This window comes from Onychostoma macrolepis, chromosome 09, assembly GCF_012432095.1.
Source record: "Onychostoma macrolepis isolate SWU-2019 chromosome 09, ASM1243209v1, whole genome shotgun sequence".
Lineage (NCBI taxonomy): Eukaryota > Metazoa > Chordata > Actinopteri > Cypriniformes > Cyprinidae > Onychostoma > Onychostoma macrolepis.
The window spans coordinates 18,087,907-18,109,208 of NC_081163.1; the positions used below are offsets into that span (position 1 = coordinate 18,087,907).

General features: G+C 37.8%; 1 protein-coding gene across 2 annotated transcripts in view; it reads right to left on the bottom strand.

Annotated features, from left to right (window-relative positions):
* dnah7 (dynein, axonemal, heavy chain 7) overlaps nt 1-21,302 on the bottom strand; it is a 74,691-nt gene that overhangs the window by 18,728 nt on the left and 34,661 nt on the right. For both annotated transcript variants that reach the window (XM_058786204.1, XM_058786203.1), the window contains exons 33-51: nt 20,198-20,374; nt 19,160-19,291; nt 17,714-17,935; nt 16,199-16,396; nt 14,210-14,365; nt 13,702-13,870; nt 13,189-13,315; nt 12,890-13,109; nt 11,941-12,813; nt 10,510-10,739; nt 10,022-10,352; nt 9,161-9,507; nt 8,895-9,075; nt 7,112-7,297; nt 5,608-5,771; nt 4,588-4,742; nt 3,576-3,766; nt 2,125-2,258; nt 1,574-1,909 (exon numbers count right to left, since the gene is read on the bottom strand). In XM_058786204.1, coding sequence (XP_058642187.1) covers nt 1,574-1,909; nt 2,125-2,258; nt 3,576-3,766; nt 4,588-4,742; nt 5,608-5,771; nt 7,112-7,297; nt 8,895-9,075; nt 9,161-9,507; nt 10,022-10,352; nt 10,510-10,739; nt 11,941-12,813; nt 12,890-13,109; nt 13,189-13,315; nt 13,702-13,870; nt 14,210-14,365; nt 16,199-16,396; nt 17,714-17,935; nt 19,160-19,291; nt 20,198-20,374 — 4,529 coding nt within the window. The remainder of the gene's footprint in view (nt 1-1,573; nt 1,910-2,124; nt 2,259-3,575; nt 3,767-4,587; nt 4,743-5,607; nt 5,772-7,111; nt 7,298-8,894; nt 9,076-9,160; nt 9,508-10,021; nt 10,353-10,509; nt 10,740-11,940; nt 12,814-12,889; nt 13,110-13,188; nt 13,316-13,701; nt 13,871-14,209; nt 14,366-16,198; nt 16,397-17,713; nt 17,936-19,159; nt 19,292-20,197; nt 20,375-21,302) is intronic.

Consider the following 21,302-nt stretch of genomic DNA (forward strand, 5'->3'; position numbering starts at 1 on the left):
TCTGGAAAAAGGGGGGTCGTCTTATAATCAGGGTCGTCTTATATTCGGGACAATACGGTAGTTGAGATAGTGAATTGGTGGGTTTTTGTTAAATGTGAGCCAAAATCATCACAATTAAAAGAACCAAAGACTTAAACTACTTCAGTCTGTGTGCATTGAATTTATTTAATACACGAGTTTCACAATTTGAGATGAATTACTGAAATAAATGAACTGTTCCACGAAATTCTAATTTATTGAGATGCACCTGTATAGTCGTATAAGTATGTTTGCTATGAAAGTTTTCCTATTGCATTCTATCATCAATGGAATATATCAATAACCTTATAGATTTTACATTTTATGATCATCATATTGGTGTCTATTGACTAGATGAGTGGTTCTAAACGTTTATTCCAAGGCCTCCTATTTAAGTTGATATGTATCTCTGGTACTTCTGCTGTAATAAAAATAAATAAACACAAAACTATGTTGCTGGTTTCTATGTTTTTGCATTTTATGTAAGATTATGTTAATTCACCTACCTATTAATTTTTATAACTAATATAAAAAAAAATTCTGGTTATGGCAAGCTTTAAAATACTGCGTAAAACTAAATAAATAAATAAATAAAATCTTTTAAGAAATGTCATGGGTCTTCTGAATATTACTATGGACAGTGGGATGCCCTGGAGTCAAAAAGGTTGAGAACCACTTCCCCAGTGGGTCCCGGCCACCAGGTTGAGAATCACTAAACACAGAAACTAAACAACTATTATTTTTTGTAAATGTCACTTTAAATAAAAACATTTATTTATATTTAACAAAATAAAGTATTAAATGAACACCTGCTGCTACTGTAGCAGAATTTTAAAAGGCACTCTCTTAAGTTTTAGAGATCTGGTTTTGGTGTCTCTGTCCTCTAGAGAATTGGCACTGTGTTCTTTTAACCAGAGGATTGTGCCCTGGGCTGAAGTGTCATAGTATTCCCACAGCTCCCAGCTATCAAACTCACATCAGAAAGCCATACTGCCCTAGTAAGACAGTGCTGACGGTAAATAGTCATACAGGGAAATAATGTCTTCACATTCTTTTGTAAAAAAGCTTTCCCATGCTAGATATCCAGTATACCACAGAACCCATGTCAGAGATAGTCTCTCTGGAAAATGTAATGCCTTTAAATGGATTTGCTTAGCATCATGTCATTCCAAAACATGTATGACCTTGTTATTCTGTGGAACACAAGATAGTTTGAAGAATGTTTCAACTGTTTTTGGCCATATAATGAAAGTCAGCGGGGTACAAAACATCATTAAACCAATGACTTTCAATGTATGGACAAAAAACCCCAAAACAAAACAAAAAAGTGCATTCTGTGTTTCACATAAGAAAGAAGGTCACAGAAGTTTGGAACGACATTAGAATGTGTAAATTATGATAGACCTTTAATCTGAGTGAACTATCCTTTTAAGTGTCAATGTGAGCTAGATATTCAAAGTGCCTTATAGCTGCAACTTTGACTTTTTAAAGCATGATACAAAACATGAAATGTCCAATTACATAACAGACAATTTAAATGTAATATCTGTAGTACCTTTGTTCGACATTGTCATTTTTTTGGGAATTATCAATGGACAGGATGAAGAGGTTGATGAACCATGTTAGAGAGTACTGATACATAGGCTCGATGTTGGCCAGGTCAGCGATGGAGAAAAACAAAATAGCAGAGTGGACAGCGATGGGGGTGTAGCCCAAGCGTGTCTGATCAATCTTCAGCTCAGTAACCTCGGCAATGGCCTGTTTCTCAGAGATCTCATTGGCCAGAACCTTAGAAGATGAGAGGATCTGAACAGCAGTTTCATCTTCTAAAATGTTCCCCTCTGAGGCAGAGAGCACTTCTAAGATTTTATCCTCTATTTCTTTCAGCTGTCTACAAACAAAATAGAGAAAGTACATGGTTAAAGACACACAAATGTACTATAACTGTTCATTTTTTACATGACTGCACTGCATGCTGCTCTTTGCCCTCACTTCATAAGGAGATAATTATTTACCCAACTTGTCTTGCTTGCTTTTATAGATAATATTTTAAGTGAAGAACCCACAGGACTAAACTGTCAGGTTAATTATGTGTTTAGGTGGTACCTCTTGTTCTCAGCCCCCTGTACGATGAGGGCTTGTTTCTCCTCTTCAAGGTCAGGTCTCTCTCTGGCCACCACAATGCCCAGCAGCTGGTCTTGCATCCCCTCTGGGGTGATCATGAAGTTCAACAGGGTCACCTGAACAGAACAGGAGCAAAACACTGTGCTGAGAGTGCTGGAGGCGGCTGTTCTTAGAATCCTATTTTTTTAATGAGAAAAGACCCTTGTGTTTATTATTTGCAAGATAATCACAAGGCTTTTTTTCCATAAGGCTTTGTGGAAATGGCATAACCAACCACTTACTAATGTAAACGATATCCTCCAAGATTTTGTGACTGCTTGCTAATATCAGGCCTAATATTTTTCTGATTACTCGCTAAGACACATGTGAGTCTGTGGTGCAACACATTTTGTGGTATGAAGAATGGTAATCCTGATCTTCCACAACAGTATCATTTGTTTTATCCTGTTGTGAACACTACATGCTCATCCTAAAAGGAAATTACATCTCATGCTCATTAAGGAGTCTAGGTAGTTGTGAAGGAATGCAGATATTTCAAATTTTTGCCCAGCATCCAGACCAGCCTGACACAGTAACATTGACTAATGTGTTTAGGGCATGACTATTTGTCAGATTAAGGGAGTGTTCAGGAAACCACTTTACAATTGCTTTTGGTGACCCTAGTGGCAAATAAATTACACACTTCCCCTTTAATTTTAGCCACTGGTCATGTAGACTGACAAAGTTCAGCTGTAAAACTTGTCTTCTATGTGCATGTTTATGTTAATGATAGAACAGGTAGAATAGGCTATGTTCTAATGACATAGCTAGATGCTTTTTTAAGTGTAATGAAAAAAAAAACTAATTTAAAGCAGATTTTATGTAAAAGATTGATATGCTCTTAGCTCCTTTGAAAGAGACTATCAACCCTTTTAAAGACAATTTAACATTTAAGAATTAAATTCTAACAGCATATTAAAATGATTTTTGAAGAATTATGTGAAATTGAAGACTGAAGATAATGGCTGCTGAAAATTCTACTTTGCCTTCAAAGGAATAAATTACATTTTAAAATACATTAAATAGAAGGGTTATTTTAAATTGTAATAATATTTCACAATATTACATATTACAGTTTTTACTGTGGTTTTGTTAAATAAATGCAGCCTTGTTGAGCATAAGAGACTTCTTTCAAAAACAATAAGAAATTCTATCAACCACAAACTTTTGACTGGTAGCGTTCATTCTGGTTCAGCTATCTTGCTCTATTCATCCAGCCCATATAGACCTGTCAGTAAGTGTGAGCTTAGGAGTGTTTGATTAATTTGCATGTTTGATACAGTATGACAGACATCATGTTTTTATTTAGATGATACATTTTATATGACCTTGTTTAGAAGCAGACAAATGTTTGAGTGTATCCGTGTGTGACTTTACCAGTAAAGCAGACTCACCTTAACTGAGATCTCAGGTAAATAATGTGGATTTCGTAGCTTGGTTGTTATGTAAAACCGGAAATCTGGAGCATATTCAATAGTGGAATCGCCCAGCCGGATACAGACACTGCCACCCTGTTTAAAAGTCTGTTTCAGCAGCAGGGGCTCAAGTATGGGGTCTAGCTCTTCCCCAACATTTTCCAGCAACACTATAATACACAAGAGATGAATGATTACAGTTAAACCAAACCAAAAATTACAATAAAACAAAACAAAAAAAACATAGATCTGCAGAAGCATTTATTTGACCTACTCACAATAAAACAAACCCCCAAAGAACAGTCAGGTAGTAGAAGTGGGAACTGAACGAGTGCAGCAGAAAAACAACAACAACAACAAAGAAATTAATAAATAAAATGAATGCGTCTCCTAGAGGAGAATGGTAACAAAACAATCCACCTGAGACAGCTAAGCACTGGCCTGCCTACGCAAGCTACCTTTCATCCTAGAGCAGCACTGATGAGGAGGAGCTGAGGATGGAAGACACAGGCACCTAAGGCCAGATTACTCCGCTCATTTGCGTATCTCATGTTGCACTTTGGGTCCACCCCAGAGCCTTCTTTGCGAGTGTAAAATTAGACGAAAAAATTGTGCTTTCAGGCTTAATGTGTAATGTACAAGGCAACTATGCTGCTCCAGGGAAAGAGAGACAATGTGTGCATTTATCAACAGATAACATTCACTGGTTTGGATCGGTGATTTGTGCCTTTTTTCCATGGTGGAGGGGGACCCCTGGGGAGAAATACTGGTATTGCACCCTGAGAGAATTTTTTTGTGTTGGTGTTTCTTCCTTCATTGACTTTTAAGTTTGATTTTATCAAACTGAAAAAAAAAAATGGCTTGATTGTCAACCACGCTGTTTGATAATGCCTGATAATGATAATGCTTGAGTGTTATAAAAGTAAGCTTTATTTGCATTTTCCTAATACTGCCGTCATAATAAAGTTTAAAAGCTGGCAGCATTTCTCACCTGGAGTGCCAAATTGGATGCAGTTTTCTAATGTGCGCACAAAGTCAGCATCACTGAGCTTGATGATGTGGAGACTGTTGGATTTCTCCATGTTCTTCAGCCACTTGTTAGCCTGGCCCTGAGGATCAATCATTAGAGGCCACCTCCTCGCATTACTGCAGGCAACAAGAAAATCTTAAGAATCCTTCACAAACAAGAGCTTCCTGGCCATGACAAATCATCTCCATCATTCAAAATTTCTAATAACTAAGGTAACGTATTCAACAATATCACAATATGTTTCACCAAAACAATTACGGTATTCCTCTACCTGACAAGTCATCCAAGAGTCACTATTACTGGTAGATAGTAGTATTTAATAACAGTGTGTCTAAAAGTTGTATTTTCTGTATTAATCAATCACAGCAATACAGCCTATTAGTAATCGTTAATTATAATATACAATGCAAAAAAAAAAAAAAAAAAAAAAAATATATATATATCCTTTTGTCCAAACCTTGTATTAAACAGAGCTACAGAGTGCAATTCTATATCTTCTGCTAACCTAGTTGCTGAAGACGCAGAGGATTAACGTTACTTTCATTTTGAAGGGAATGTGCCGATCCCTGATCTACATAAATGTGCCTATGTTTGTGTGAATCATTCTGACCCAGCTTCAACTACAGTAGAAGTGAGTATAAGGGTTTTTATGAATCTTTGCAAATCGCCTTTCCTAATATATGCTAGTTAGCCAGTTTCGCGGCTTAAGTTTACAGTCTTTTGCTCGTCACTCCACGGAAGAAAGGGGCGGGCTGAGCAGAGCTCATTAGCATTAAAAGCAACATGGACTATAATGGCTTGATGAAAACAGAGCTGATTTTGACAGGGTAAAGAAGGTGTTTTTTACACTACCATTGAGAAATTTTGACCAAAGTATGTTATAGACTTTTCATTAAGACCCTAAAGAATCATATCAACTTGTGTAAAATGGGCATCCGATGACCTCTTAAAAGTAAAAAATATTGGCAAAAAAACTCTCACGAGATGATGATTGCGTTGTCAATGGAGAAACTGTCGGAAGGGAGGCCAGCAATGGTCCAGCTGCGGATTTTCACCGGCTCACCCAGGGAGTTCATCAGTGACATGTTCTTGGAGCAGGGAATTCCTCTTGTCTTACACATGTCAATCCACTCCTCTGTAGCTCGCTGTAGGTGTCAGACACAGAAACACACACACGGCTCAAGAAAGACAACATGATCACAGCTGCTTTAGACAGTCTGATCCAGAAACAACCACTGGTAGGCCTACTGAGACATGTAAGAAGTTTTAATCCTATTTGAAAACACAGATCCATAGATTCAACCTTATCTGTTAGTTTCAACCTAATAATGGTATTGTGGACAGAACTATTATCGTTTCTATATCTTTGTTTTTGGTTTAAATCTAATAAAGACTTACTGCACAAAGGTAATAAGCTGTGTGTCATGTACCAGCGCAAAAGCTTATATAAAAAGACCCTCTTCTGGGAGAAAAGATATTGCTTTCACAGAGGGGGAAATATTAAAGTGAAACTACTCCCTGTTCCCTGAGTGCTATTTCAAACTCACCATAGCAATACCTGGTATTGTACAAAGTGTTTTCACTGAGTTCATTCATTTTTTATGGACCCTGCTCTGCTGTTAAGAGTAACCAGCTGACAGGGGCAAATGTGTACAAATAATAGCTATAGAAGGATATCAAAAACACTGTAATATTGCTCCACCTGAGACACATAAACTGTACTGAATATGAATATGAATTTCACTCATGTTGCAATGCTTAGACTCAAATGTAATGGAAAAGCAAACAAGGCTCAAGGTTATGTGTCAAATGCAGTTCTGTCAGACAAATCCTCTCCCATATGTCTTTCAATGTTAAGTATAGACTCTCTTCTACACTGGAAAATACTGCCATGATTTTGCAACATTTAGCTATATCTTTGGACAAAAAATATTACATTTAAATATTTACTATGAAATCGCTTACAGTACACAACCACGTTTTGCAAAACGATTAATCGCATCCAAAATAAAAGTTTTTGTTTACATAATATATGTGTGTATACTGTGTATATTTATTATGTGTATATATATAAATACAAACACATGCATGTATATATTTAAGAAAAATATGTTATGTTTATATATTAAATAGATTTATATATAATATAAAATATAAGAACATGAATATATAAATGTATAAATGTAAATATTTTCAAAATATATACTGTATGTGTGTGTATTTATATATACATAAAATGTAAACAAAAACGTTTATTTGGATGCGATTAATCGCGCTTAATCATTTGACAACACTAAAATAAACAAAAAGTCTAAGGAGTTTAAATGTACTAGAATATATGTGTGAATACAAATGCTCAATGAATTTCCACTTTGAAAATCATTTTAATTAGCACCCTTTTTAAAATCTGTGAAGATATAAACAATGTGGGTTGATAAGCACATGGCTTGGCAGGAGAAATGGACTGTTTTATGAGTTGGCACACCTGTCTAAAACTGGAAGTAAAGGCACCCAGATAGGCCACTATAGCAGCAGAGATGAGAATGTCTCCGGTGAGGTTGTTGTAGAGTTCACCTAAGTTATAGGCTGTCTCACTCCAGCGGGTCTTCTCTCCTCCTAACCCACCAATGAGCTGCTCTGCACGCTCTAATTTTTTACTACACAACTCCACCTACAGAAAAAAATAAATAAATAGTCACTTACATACATACAGACATACATTACAGTTTGAGGTCAGTAAGGTTTTTAAAGTATACTTTTATTCAGCAAGGGCACAGTAATTTGATAGTAAAGACAAACGTGATGTTTCAAATAAATGCTGTTCTTTTAAACTTTCTATTCATCAGAGAGCACTGAAATAAAATATCAGTTTCCACAAAAATATTGAGAGCAGCACAACTGTTTTCAACACTGATAATAATAAGAAATGTTTCTTGAGCAGTAAATCAGCATATTAAGAATGGTTTCTGAAGGATCGTGCAACACTGAAAACTGGAGTGAAAATGTGTACAATACTGACTAAAGGCCAGTTCTAATTATGTCACCATTTTATGATGTAAAGCAGCATCAGCACATTTAACATACTAAAACAGGTGCTGGCATCAAAGATACAGCAGGTTAAGTGTGGCTGTCATCTGTATTCAGAGATAATCAGCCATTCGCACAGTTTAGAAAAGGACGATCAGATATGACTGCATTTATATAAAACATTTGTGACCATAAATGAATGTTTACTACACAAACATGCTTCTAAATCAAGCATCTAATTGAATGTCTGATCCACTAGCGCAGGCCCTCTTTTATCATCACAGAAAAATGGATCTTTAAACCCCCAGTTTGGCACCAGAGAAACACAGTCTTTGTTTGAAATGACAGAGTGAGCCTGCACAGCTACTGCAGAGAGTGATGGGAGCTCAGCGCTTGGGCACGAAGCTGACAGCACAATCACTAAACAATCCAAACATCTTATTCACTCCCTGTGATGGAACTTCACTAATTCTTTGTGACACTGCTGCATCCAGCAGCATGACACTTCATGCTCTTTGAGATGAATTCCTCCATAATTCCTGATCTTTCTAACTCATATCCCAAAGTGAGAAAACAATTTAAAAGAGACCGTTCCAGTGGAGCTTCAGGAACAGCATAACAGGTTTGCCTTAGTGCATTCAAGTGCCTTGATTCTGGCCATGCTTGAGAGAGCATGGCATAAACAATTTCTACCCTCCAATAGGGAAAACAGACAACCTGAATTACAAACATGGAGAAAAGGGGGAAAAAAGAAGGAGAAACATGAAAGGATGTGAAATAGGGCAGAAAACGGCAGAAGGGCCTTGGTGATGCTTGGTTTACCCAAACAGGCGCTAAACTGACAGGCAGTCTCTACAGACAAATGAGAACACAGTGTGTGTGTGTGTGTGTGTGTGTGTGTGTGCGTGTGCCCCTGTGTGTTTTCTGTGTGGGTTTAGAAACAAAGGCTTCACTCTTACAACTTCAAAGTTGGAACATAAAATGATCTGAAGAAAAGTAAACAAAGAAGAAAAGGAAAACATTCCCTCAACTCCTCTTGATGTAAAAACACTAAATAAACAAACTTCCAGCAAAGAGCGGACATTTTAACAGGGTTGGGCCGCACTGGAGGTTACAAAGAATGTCAACAGAAAAAAATTGTTGAACAGTGTAATACGCAAGCCTTCAGGAAAAGAAGCCAACCGTTTGTTGACTGTCAGAATCTTGCGTAGCCTCTTTTGTGACTACTGTTCTCTGCTTACCTGATTTTCAAGGTCAGCCTTTTTGTTCTTGTTGGCTTCCAGGGTCTCCTGTAGTTTGGCCAATTTGTCCTGGACCTCCTTCAAAGCAGCCTGTTTCTTCTGGAGACTCTCCATGGCTACCTTCAGCTTCTCTTCTGCAAGTGCCAGCTTCTCTTTCTTAGGGGCCACTACCTTTGCTACTCTGTGAAGGAAAAAAAGTTTACACCATGAAATGGCTCTTATTAATAAACATTTTTACACCTTTAGTTCGTTAAGCTATAACTCACTTATCATAGGACTCCATGGCACAAACCCATTTACAGAGCCCCTCTGCAGCAGCGGAGGCCGTGCGGATCTTCTCCGGAACAAAGTCTGGGTTGGTGATGTATTTGTTGCGGATGACGCTCATGTAGTTGGCTGGAATACTGTCTTTATTGTACTCATGAAGGCTCTGGAGAAACTTCATATCTCCTAGCAGTTTTTTCGCTGGGCCCCAGAAGTCCTCCACCTTCTTGCCAGAGCCTGAGGGGTCTGGGATACGATCGGGTTTTATGCCTTTCAGGATGCAGATGGCTTCCATCACCAGCTTGACACCAGCTGGAGGATTTTTCATGGATTTAACCAATGTTATATCCTACAGAGTGTGACACACACATTGATTTATTGGATATTGGCGGTATGCAATAGTTTAAAAAGTACATAGTAATAACAATCATCAAGTCACCAAGAGACACTGCTGGTGTTTATTTCTCAAAGGGATAGTTCACCCAAAAATGAGAATTCATGTATTTATTTACTCACACTCCTGCAATTGTAAAGCTGTATGACATTCTTTCTTTTGTGAAACACAAGCAAAGATATTATGAAGAAAATTCTCAGTTTTTGTACATCCAGTGGAAGTCAATGGTCACCAAAACTGTTTGGTTACCAACATTTTTCAAAATTATCTTCTTTTGTGTTTCACGGCAAAAATAAAGTCATACAAGTTTTGGAAGGAGATGAGACTGAGTGAATGATGGCAGAATTTAACTCTCTAAATCATGCTAGAATGTGTTTCTTTGGCCAAAAACAATCTGAGAGCTTTTTGTTGCTATAAACATTTTGTATGCATCATAAATAATAATTAGTCAGTTTTAGTTTCCTCCGACCTGTGTGGTGAGAGTATTCAAAGCAGCCAATGCAGCTTCCAGAATGGGCACAGCAACCGCCAGATCGGCATCACATTCATCTTTAATGGCCTTGGCAGCCATTGCCTGCTCATTAGCCTCTGCTTCATCCACACGGACCACTTTCTCTGTCTTGGACACCTCCACAGACTCTCGCTGGATGACCAACATCATCTCTTCTACCTCTTTACTGGCCACACGCAGCTGAGGCTGAAGGGCCTCCAGCTCTACCTGCATTGTGGACACCTGAGTGGCAGCCGATTCCAACTTCTCGAGACCAACCTCATAACGACTCTTTAGCTTCATGACCTCACTGAAGCAACAGAAACCAATAACAACATCATCATCACTGGCATAAATAATGCTTATCATAGAAAGAGTTCACATGCCAAAATGTGACACAACCTAATTATTCAAACCTAATCAGTCAGTGATTCTCATGTAAAGCCTCTAAGAGCAGGATGACTTACGCTCTTTTTCCCTGGAGTAGATGCTTAAACATAGAGATGAGCTCCAAATAGGAGGTTGGTGTGACATAGTTGTAGCGTTGCAGCTCCGAAAGGAAACATGCAGAGAGATTGATGGTGGATGTGTGGAAGCTTTTGCACATGCTAATACAGCCTTCACGAGCAGTGTCTGTCATTTCAACGTCTTCCAAGAAACGAGACGCCACAGCCTGCAGCGCATCTTCTGGCCAGCTCTTTTGGAACATAATGATTCATTACGCTTTTAATTGTTGACTGTAACAATGCAAAATTGAAATTAAACATTGAATAATTTGTTTAAAACAAGTGTTTAACATTTATATCACATTTTGGGAAGGTAAAGTCAATACAGAACCAGAGTTATTATTGTCAACTAAAACTAAAACCACTTGAAATAAAATAAATGTTAACTGAAATAAAATCTAAAAAACCTATTATATTTAACTTATTTTATATCACATTTTCTTTTTTTTAGGTTAATGTGAAGTACTAAATAATTAAAACTGTAATAATAAACTGAAAAAAATAAAAAATAAAAAAATAAAAAAATGACAAAACAAATTTACTAAAACTATAAAGGGTCATGCACTGCTTTTGTTTTTTATTTTGTGCAGTTCTCTGAGGTCCACTTATAATGTTATCAAGATTTTTACATCAAAAAACATCAGTAATAAGCTATTATTTATTTAGAAGTAATAAGCTATTTTCTGTCCTGTTTTGACCCCCCTCATCGGAATATAGCTGGCACACCATTGTCTTTTAGTTTCAATCTATTTGAAAATCCCATGTTGAATTGAGCCTTGTTTGTAAACGAATCCGCGGTAAAATGAAGTGAACAAAGGACCAAGTTCTTACTGATGCGGTCTGGAACTTCATTAAAAATAAAGTTCATTCACTCTTTCCTAACGCTGGGATCAGAAGGAAGGCAGCACAAACACTGTTTTTCTACAGCTTGGTACTGCACAGCATCTTGTTGTATTCGGAGCCATCTTGATCGTTTGGTTTCTGCATAGACCTGCGCGTAAAAACTACATGCACTCTCATAAAAACTCTTTCGTAAAAACTACACGCGTGAATCGGTGGGCGGGGCTAAACAGACAGGAGGCAGTGATTATGCACACTATTACATCATAGTGTAGAACATTCCAAAAGCTGTCGTTTTGGCAAACGCCCTTCAATATAAGCTGTTTTAGACTAACAACAAAGTTTTGAGTTCTGAAACTTACAGGATGTTTTTATAATACAATGACCTGTTATATATAAAAAGATCAAGGGAATTTTGGATTCTCAGTTCATGACTCCTTTAACTAAAATTTAAATAAAAATGGAAAATCTAAAAATAAAAACAAATTCAAAATTTTATACAAACTAAAATAGTATATTAATGATACTAAAAACATTCACATTCACACCAACCTGAAACCAGTCAATAGTGCAGCAGTTAATGAGAGCAGGGAAACGTCTCAAGCGGCTTCTGAAGGTGTCGCCAATAGGACTCATGGCCAGTACCACATGCAACTGGCTGCGGCAGCGCTCCAAAAACATGTTAAAGAGAGCCAGTGGGCTGCCGTCCGTCTGCTTAACACGCTCACGCTGACGGTCCAAGACGCGCATGCGCTCACAAATCTCCTGCTTCTCATCTACGGCAAAGAGATTGGGAACCTCACCAGTGTTTAACAGGTTACTCACATCCTCCAAAAATGACTCCAGCTTAATTTGGGTGTCTGTGAAAAGGAAGACTCCATGAGTTTCCCCAGATGTCGATTTTTGCATGATGAGTTTAAGGTCATCGCGCCATTCTGTAACCCCATAACTCTTGGAGATCTCCACCTGGAAGAGTTCGGCTTCAGCCATGTGGGCGGCCAAGCGTGTCAATGACTGTCGGCCACTCCCTCCGACTCCTACTAAGAGAGCGTGACCACGGGGCTGTTTGAGAATCCGGGAGATGCGACATACGTGTTCAATGGCGAACCGGAAAAGTACAAGATTCATGGGAGCCTTGCTGATATTGTTGTACTCTTCAAGATGGGTCTCCACCACCTGACGGAGCTTCTCGGGATCACCCACCTCACGGTAGTTGCGGTCCTCACCCTTGGGGTCATGGAAATCACAGAACATGAGGCTTCGAAGGTCATCTTCAGTTACATTCCCGTCTGTGTCACTGTCCAGATGTTTGAAGAGCTGATGGAAGTCTTCTTTCAGGTGAGACTTGGATACTTCTTGCAGGAAGCCCACCATCCATGCACAATCAGACGGATGCACTAAGCGGTCATAATACACCCTCAGGACCTGCATGAGAGGCATGTTCTATGTTAGTTTATTGTTCTAATTATGATATGACCTATTAAACTGTGTCTGCAGTTACCTCATGCACCCATAAGCGTTTTATGGCTGTAGGGTCGTCAGCAGTCTCCGGTCGTGATAAGCAAATCCCCTGGATGACACGGGAAAAATCTCGAAGGTTGAAAAGGTAGTGGGATTTGGTCGGGGTTGGTAGGAGGTTTTTAGTGGCCTCCTGGTACACAGACATGGTGGCACTGATGATCTGAGAGGTGACGCTGGCGAATGGTTTGGGAAATGGAAATCTGAAAGCAGGTTAAAAACAGGAAATGTATTTAACAAATTAATTTATTTATTAAGTACATTGGTATGGAGCACCATTACCTAATGGTCAAGTGCCAGTCCAGAATTGTTGAGAAGATGGTGAACATGGTTTTGTCATCAAATTCATTAATGGTCACTGTGTTGAAATGGCGTAAAAATCGAGGAGTCACAGGGTTCCTACCTCCACCTGCATGTGACAATGAACATGACAACATGTAAAAGCAGACTTGTTATCCACTTGCTGGTCCATCCTATCATATCAGGCTTGTTTACTTCCTTTGCAATAAAATAATTATCTCAAAGTTGCATACAACTATGATTTGATTCGTAATGCTTGACACATTTGTTTTACTGCGACCAATAATATTTAACTTTGTTTGATTTATGTGAATTATATTATTTTATAATCTTTATTATTGTCATGGTTTATCCCCAAGGTCTGTTTGTCTTCTTGTCTATACATTTATATGCTCCAAAGCAATTTTGGCTTGCGATACTGAACTAAACACTGCTCTGAAAACGATTTTCTCTGACTAAAAAATGTATTAGCGTATATAAATGACATAAACTCACCAGGTGGACCCATGGCACACATGATCTGGATGTCCACTAAGTTGATCATGGAGCAGTCCTTCATGTCATACCAGTTCCAGTGGTCGAGCCACTGACGCAGGAGCTCCACTGGAGGCTGGGCTCCATAGGTTTCTCTTGCTGGCATGTTCACATCATCCACAAACACCACCTGATCAAAGTAATCGAAAGACAAATTAGAAAAAGTAAAAAAAATGACAGGAATATTTTTTAACATTAAGGTTAATGTAATTTTGAATGCTGTAAGATAATGTGCTGTTAATGGCGATTAAATACAGGTGAACTTGTGAATCAAGAACACAGTTTTCTCCCATTTAATTTAGAGGCAATTAAGAACTCATTTTCACTTTGCAGTTAGAATTTTGGGCACAAATTATGGTCATAAATGTCTTTTGAAATTCTATGAAGGACTGTTTGGTAAAAAGTTATTGAGATTTAATCATAACTACTCCAATAACAAAAGGGTAATAAAAAGATGCTTAAAGTATACCATTTTCTTTCCCAGAGGAGGACCAAATACTCCTTTCCTTCTCTTATCGAGTTTAGAAATAATAATGTTTTGGGTCTGTGCTGCTGTTGTTTGGGCTGAGAAGTTGATCAACAGAGGACTGTACACATCCTTCTCCAGATGATTCAGCAAAAAGTCCTGTGGGAGATTTGGAGACACTTAATTAGCTCTAGTTAGCACAGATGTTGCATCAAAATTCAGTTGCTGTTTTTTTTAGCAACACTTCCAACTGTGTTAGAAGTGTTGAGAAAACTGTTTCTACTGTGAGCCTGTCACTACCATTATGAAAGATGCTGTAAGTTGTTCATGAGTCTATAAAACAGTTTTATAAAACCGTTGCACCTGACATAATTATGCTTCCGTTTCAAATAAGTGAGTAGCAAGCAAACTGAATAACTAAATGTGTGCTAAAAAACATTGCAATATGGATGAATTATATCTCTTTATAGTTTAACAGTTGACCTAAAGGATGAAAATCAACAACATGCACAACCAACATAAAAGCTCTTATTATGAAACAGCCACATGTCAACTAATTAATGTAAATATATGCACATTTCAGAGAGACCTCATTCATTATAGTTTGAGGAGCCTGTGAGTTGCTCCACTTAAGCCTGACACATACAATCTCTTTCATTCCATAAAACTCTGTGAAAGAGCCATGTGGCAGAGTGTGAAGAATGATGATTTAATATTCATGTTCTAAATGAGAGTGATGAAGTCATCGGCACCTGCAAGCATTTCATACTCAAAACATGCAGACTTTTAGAGTCCTTCAAAATTTTGCCAAAGAATCACAAACTGTGAAAATATTAAACAGGAAGAGAACGCAGAGTGAGAACATATGAAGTGAGTGGGTAAGTGACTAGAAAGAATGAAGGAATCCTATTAAAACAAGTTCTGAAATAAACAGTGATTTTGAACAACATTACTCAGTTTCTTCAGTCTTTTCATAACACAAGATCAGATGTCTAAACTCCAAACTATGGTCTGGCACACATGACCGTTGTGACGGCTGAGATTTTGTGTTGATGCCACTCATGTGTATATACAAAACAAAAGCATAATGATTCCGGTAATAGATTAAGCTGTCTGGCTTTCTAACCACCAACCAAAATAAAAGCACAGAGTGTGTTCAGCTTTTGTGGAAAGGGTGCGGGGATGCACAGTGGGCCACAGTTGGTCTCGAACCATTGACTAATTTATCATTAGTCATCCTTCAATGCATACACATTCATGTTAGAGGTTTCGTGCTCAGCTGGGCATATGTGGTATGTAGGTAGACTCTAGAGACAGTTGTGTCATGCACCTATTTGACTTTGGACAGGGGCACCAGTGGCACTTGCTGAGATAGGTGAGCTTATACAGGACCAAAAGGTGACAGACACCTTTATGACACGTTTGTCTAGTTGTACATTTTTCATTCAGGGGGCAAGGGACAAAAGTTCAAATCCTGACTAAATACATAATACTTAGTAAACTTCTTTTATATGCGCAACTTTGGATGGAAACATAGCTAAAGTGAACTAATTAATGCTGAACTGAGTTTTAATCATTACATCGCTCTGAACTGCAGTAAACTCCCCTCATGGCACAATCAGAATTATGCAGGAAATATAAAATATATCACAGCATGCACAAAATATTCTAAACAAGGAGAGTCAATTTAATGTGTTAATTTCATACAATTTTTCAGTGTTCCAAATTAACGTCAACTCATGCCCCTTACTCATACACAACTACAGACAGACCTTGTCTATTCAGTGTCATTCTCACATGACAATAATGTGGCATCTTAGCAAAATATCGCTGTAAGTGATTGCCATTATTTTGATTAATTAATGAGCATATCATGTAATTATTTCAATAACAATTTTAACGGATTGACAGCCCTATTCTAAATATATTCCTGACTGGCGAGTCATTGGTAGACTGATATTCATGGTGGTTCAAAAACCCTGAAACACTCACTAGAATGTAGACGCTCTTGCCAGTCCCTGTGGGGCCGACAAAGACAGTGGGCTTCTGATGAGTGATGAGCAGCTTCATGAGAGCAGTGTAGCGTACAGTGTTCTCCGTAGGCACAATTATTTCGTTGAACTGCACATCTTTGGGGATGGGGGGCAAAGCCTTCAGCTCCTCAGTCCACAACTCCCATTTGCCTGGACCCTGTTAGAGTATCATTGTTCATGTATTTGTTAATGAATAAAAATTTCAATAAATCTTCTTGTTAGCTTTTTTTTAATGGGGTTTTGTTTTCCTGTCCTTTTGTGTGTCTTAAAACAACAGTGTATTTTAACACTGCATTGTTTTCAATTCCACCATCATGACACCCTTTGAAATTTCTTCATGGTGCAATCTTTGTAGAAGTCTTACATACAGTACACCACAAAAGAATTATGGGCTTGTTCATGGTTCTGTCTGTTCAGAAAAAAAGGCTTTTATCTACAGCAGAAAAATGTAAGCAATGGATAATCCATTTCTTCTCTAATAAATGACATTTTCAGCATTTAATGAGGCATGAAATTGGCAAATTAGTCCAGGTTATGCCTGAAGTTTTATTACACAGAGATAAAGCTTTTGATTTACAACAAATAATAAGACAGATTACCTCATTCAGGATGAGGAGGGTGTGCTTCCTGAGCAAAGAGTGAATTTGCTTATTAGGATTTCAGGATGAAAAATACAAATAATCAAATTCACATGCCTCAAGCTCCAGGAATTAAGTGGTTGATTTTACACTTTGTATATATTCTAAATATAGAGCTAGCCAAGATGGCATTTTAATACTAAACCAGACTGGATATTAGAATTGCACAATTGCTTTCTAGAAAGCCAAATTGGGAAAATATCTTTGAGAAGCTGCAGGAAAGTGGAGATAATTCTATTTAATACAGATACTATAGATACAATATTTAATAATAATTGCAAAAATATTAATTTTGGAATCTATTATTACATATATGTAGTTTATTGATTTCACTTTGCCCATATTTCATTATATAGAACATATATGTGAATCTGATCCTTTACTCAGATTCATCAAATGGGTATGTGACATAACACGTAAATGGGCTTTAGTTTAAAATGTATATGAATTAATAAGAGAAAGCGTATATCTTAGCTCCTGTAACTTGTTACTACCTTTTGACTATTTATATACAACAATTAAACATGCTTTATTCTAAATGGTCTTTAAATTTTTTTTAATTACTAATAATCCATGTATTGAAATAATATAAGGACTTAAAAGATGAATGTACAGTAATTATTAAAGTGTTAACAGAATGTTGTTTAGACGCAGGCATGAATAGATTTAGATGGAGTACAGTCTTTCACATCTTAGGACATCAACTTTCAAAAAGTATTTCATGTCAGCTACCTAATTACCCCCCAAAAAATTAGGACAGGAAAAAAACTTCCCAGAAGAGCCCAATCTGTTTCTCTCTACATATCCGCCCAAGTGTGTTGAAGAAACTTCCTGACCTCTTTGAGGAAGCGGTATTCATAGAGCGTGCCCTCAGTGGGTAAAGGCACCGTCAGCTGCTTGGCGGGAGGCTCCACGTGCTCCAGGATTCCATGGCGTGTGCGCGTCTCTTCACTAAGGCCACCTGCCAGCATCTCCCTCACCAAGCCATCAAACTTTACCCTTCCTGCTTCAGTGCAGCTGGCCCCGACTGACCACACAAGGCAAAAAACAAAAATGCCCTAAACAGAAAGGAAGAAAAACAATGTTTTCATGAAATAGGAGAGGTCAAAGCTAGTGGAAAGCTTTGTTTTGACTAAGAAATAGCTCAGTAAGATCTTAATGTTGACCTCTGATAAGCCCAGTTTTAGGTATCATATATTGGGTTTTTAATACATTTTCTAAATCATTACTTCCTCCATTGTTGTTTTTAATCACTACTACCCACTGCTGACCTTCCCAGAGCTACTAATCCAATCAATTATTCAAAAATATTCCTTTACAAACTCAATTGCACCTTTAGATCAATCTGCTGCAGCAATGACAATCTATACAAACACAGCCGCCATTGATTTGGGGCAAAATGCTTTGTGCTCTTTTGGCGTAAACAAACAAACAAAAAAAAAAAAAAAAGCTTTAAGAATGTGCAATACTCTGATGACCAACTAGGAGGAAGCAAATAAAGTCATTACTATCTGGGAGGAGAGAGACTTTCTAAGCATTGATCCTGTACCAGTTAATCAATGAGACTCTCCGTCTAGGTTGGCAGTTTTTGATCTACTGATATGATCTCCGTCTCAGAGGAGCAGGTGGAGAAAGATTATTACCTTTAGAGGAGAAATGCAGACAGTATTGACAGACTTCAGACAGCACAAAAAATGGCAAAAGTTGCCTTTGGCTTAAGAGATGACCTTTCAGGGCACTAAAGCTGAGATACTTGTAACAAACAATTAATATGAAAAATTTGCAGTGGACAACACAAACTGGAAAAAAAACAAAAAAACAACAACTTGCATGCTTGTGAGGACTAAGTAAAACTAAGCAAACTACATTTCAATTCATTAGCCATGAGATGAAATTGAAATGAAATATGAGGTCCATGAGATATGGACACTAAGTATATCCAGTATATGGCATTTCTCCTATGTATTTATAACCTTCTACACCCTCTCTTAATGCATATTAAAACTCCAGCACATACTAATTTATCACAATTAGATTTAGAAATTTTTGATGAAAATGTGAGTGGTGCTTATGCAAAACAAACCTTCATGAAGCAAGGTGTTGTGGGTGGTGGCTAGGACATTGCTACTATGTGTTTGCTAAGACATTTTGCTCGGTTGTTATTGAACTGCCTCAGAGCGGGCTCAGCAGAAGCGTGGATTGATTTCTGCTACATAGGGAAAGCTGCAAGCATTGAGTGTCCAACATTCCACAATTCATCTTTTTACTTTTTATCTCCTTACCTCAAGCCAGGAGCACACATCTTTCTCACTCATCCCCTTTATCTGGCTCTCCTCTCTGAACTCATCCATCATGCAGTCCATCAGATTCATCAGAGACTTCACCAGGCTCGTGTTGGACGTAGGAGATAATTCCTGAATGCCCACACAAAACACACTCCATTAGTCTGGACCAAGAACCCGTGGCTAGATGATTAGTGGTATACCATTATACTGGGCAAAACTATCTTAAAGGTGCGCAAGACATTCTGTGATTTTGGTTTGCAGTGTGAGATAATAAATAATAGCTGGCTAGACAAACAAATGACAAACAAGGTTGTGAAGAAATTGAAATAGAAAGTGCTAGTCTGTCTGACAAAAACTGTATTAATCAAAGTTCACTGTAAGCACTAAGAGACAAAACAGGACTGTCAGGAAAAGTAGCATTTAAAAAAAGAAAGCACGTAATTAGTGCTTTATCCCATTCTGAGCACAATGCATGCATGCAAGCACAAAAGAACCCCTAATTGCAGAAGCATGTGATTATTAAAATGCTGTATGTAATGTCTGTCGTTAATCGAGACCATGCAAGAATTTCCTATTCCTTCGAGAGTAATAATAATGTCATATAAAAACTAATGGATGTCTTTTCTGTAGTATCACTGCATTTTTATGAAAAGAGGTCACAAACTCTTCTTCCAGCTTTACCTAAATTTTAGTAAGACCAGGAAAAAGACAGGGAGGAAACAGGAAAAATCCAGGCAGTTTGAAGAAAAATTATTTTAGTTAATGGATCATCTACTACAGTCATCATCACAAAATAAACCTCAAGGCCTTCTCCATAATTAGCACCCAATGCAAAGTTGAAGGGTCTTGTATAATCCTAAAGGGGTTTATTTTGAGCTTAAGAGAACAGGGAACTGGCTGAAATAATTTGTCAATGCTTCACATGAGAAGAATAACAATTTATGAATGTGCAATTTAATATCAGTTTAATTAATGATGCCTTTTAATTCTGTGGCAAAGCACTCCTCATTATTTGCAGCATAGTTACAGCTGTACCTTAGTGCCTTTGCGGATGAGCTGAAGACATGCTGGAAGCATGCGGTCAAAGAGGCCAGTGATGAGGTCTTTGTGCATGGAGCTGAGAGTGGACGGCAAAGTGTTGAGCCAAGACAGCATCAGAGGCCGCCATCCCAACATGTGAGGCTCCATGTAGATCATACCACAGCGAGATACCTGCACAAAAAAGCAGTAATGTCCCAGCTTGATAAAAGAACAGATACACTTCTGTTTAAAAGTGTAAGATCAGCAAGATTTTTTATAAATGTTTTTGAAAGAAGTGTCTTATGATTACTAAGGCTACATTTATTTGATAAAAAATGTATGTAATTAATTTGCAATTACAAAAAAGTCTTTACAGTCACTTTTGATCAATTTAATGCATTCTGGCTGAATAAAAGTATTAATTTCTTAATCATACTGACCCCAAACTTTTGAACAGTAACATTTGACTAGACAATGTGACTTTTGTAAATATCAAGAAGCAAGCAAACAGCACTCATTACCACAGTAGTCCTTTCTAAAGGATGTGGACACACAACTCCAAAGGGTACAAAACTTTTTATATATTACTTAGCCATCTGGAATGGTGCATAGTTCAAACAAATTGCATTTTATTCATCTGCGCGGCAGCTGCGCTGGGTTACTCATAAAGATAAAGGTCCTCTGTGCTTAATGATTTGATGAATAGCACATCATCAAGGTTACGTGATGGAAACAGCTGTCGGAAAGCGGCTCCCATGAAAGGCCCATGTGAATGGTAGAGGTGTAAGTGAATTGCAAACTGGGCGCTTATGCACAGGTGTTAAGCCGGAGGAGACATCTGGGTCAAGCATGACCTCGAGAGCATGTTAGCTTGTTCAACTGAATTCTCATTGAACTTTGGTCTAGTTTGCAGCAGGCCAGATGAGTCAAGCATCGATATATAAAAAGGAGGAGAGCAAGACAGAAATTGCGAGAGACAGATATGGGCCAAAGGGAGATGGTTTATGCTATAGCCAGGCTTCTTTCGTTTTCTGTCAGACCGAGACAAGATATTCACACAAATTTGATCTCTGTCTCACTCTTTCCCTCTGGCTCTGTCTCTGGCGTCTACTTTGATCTG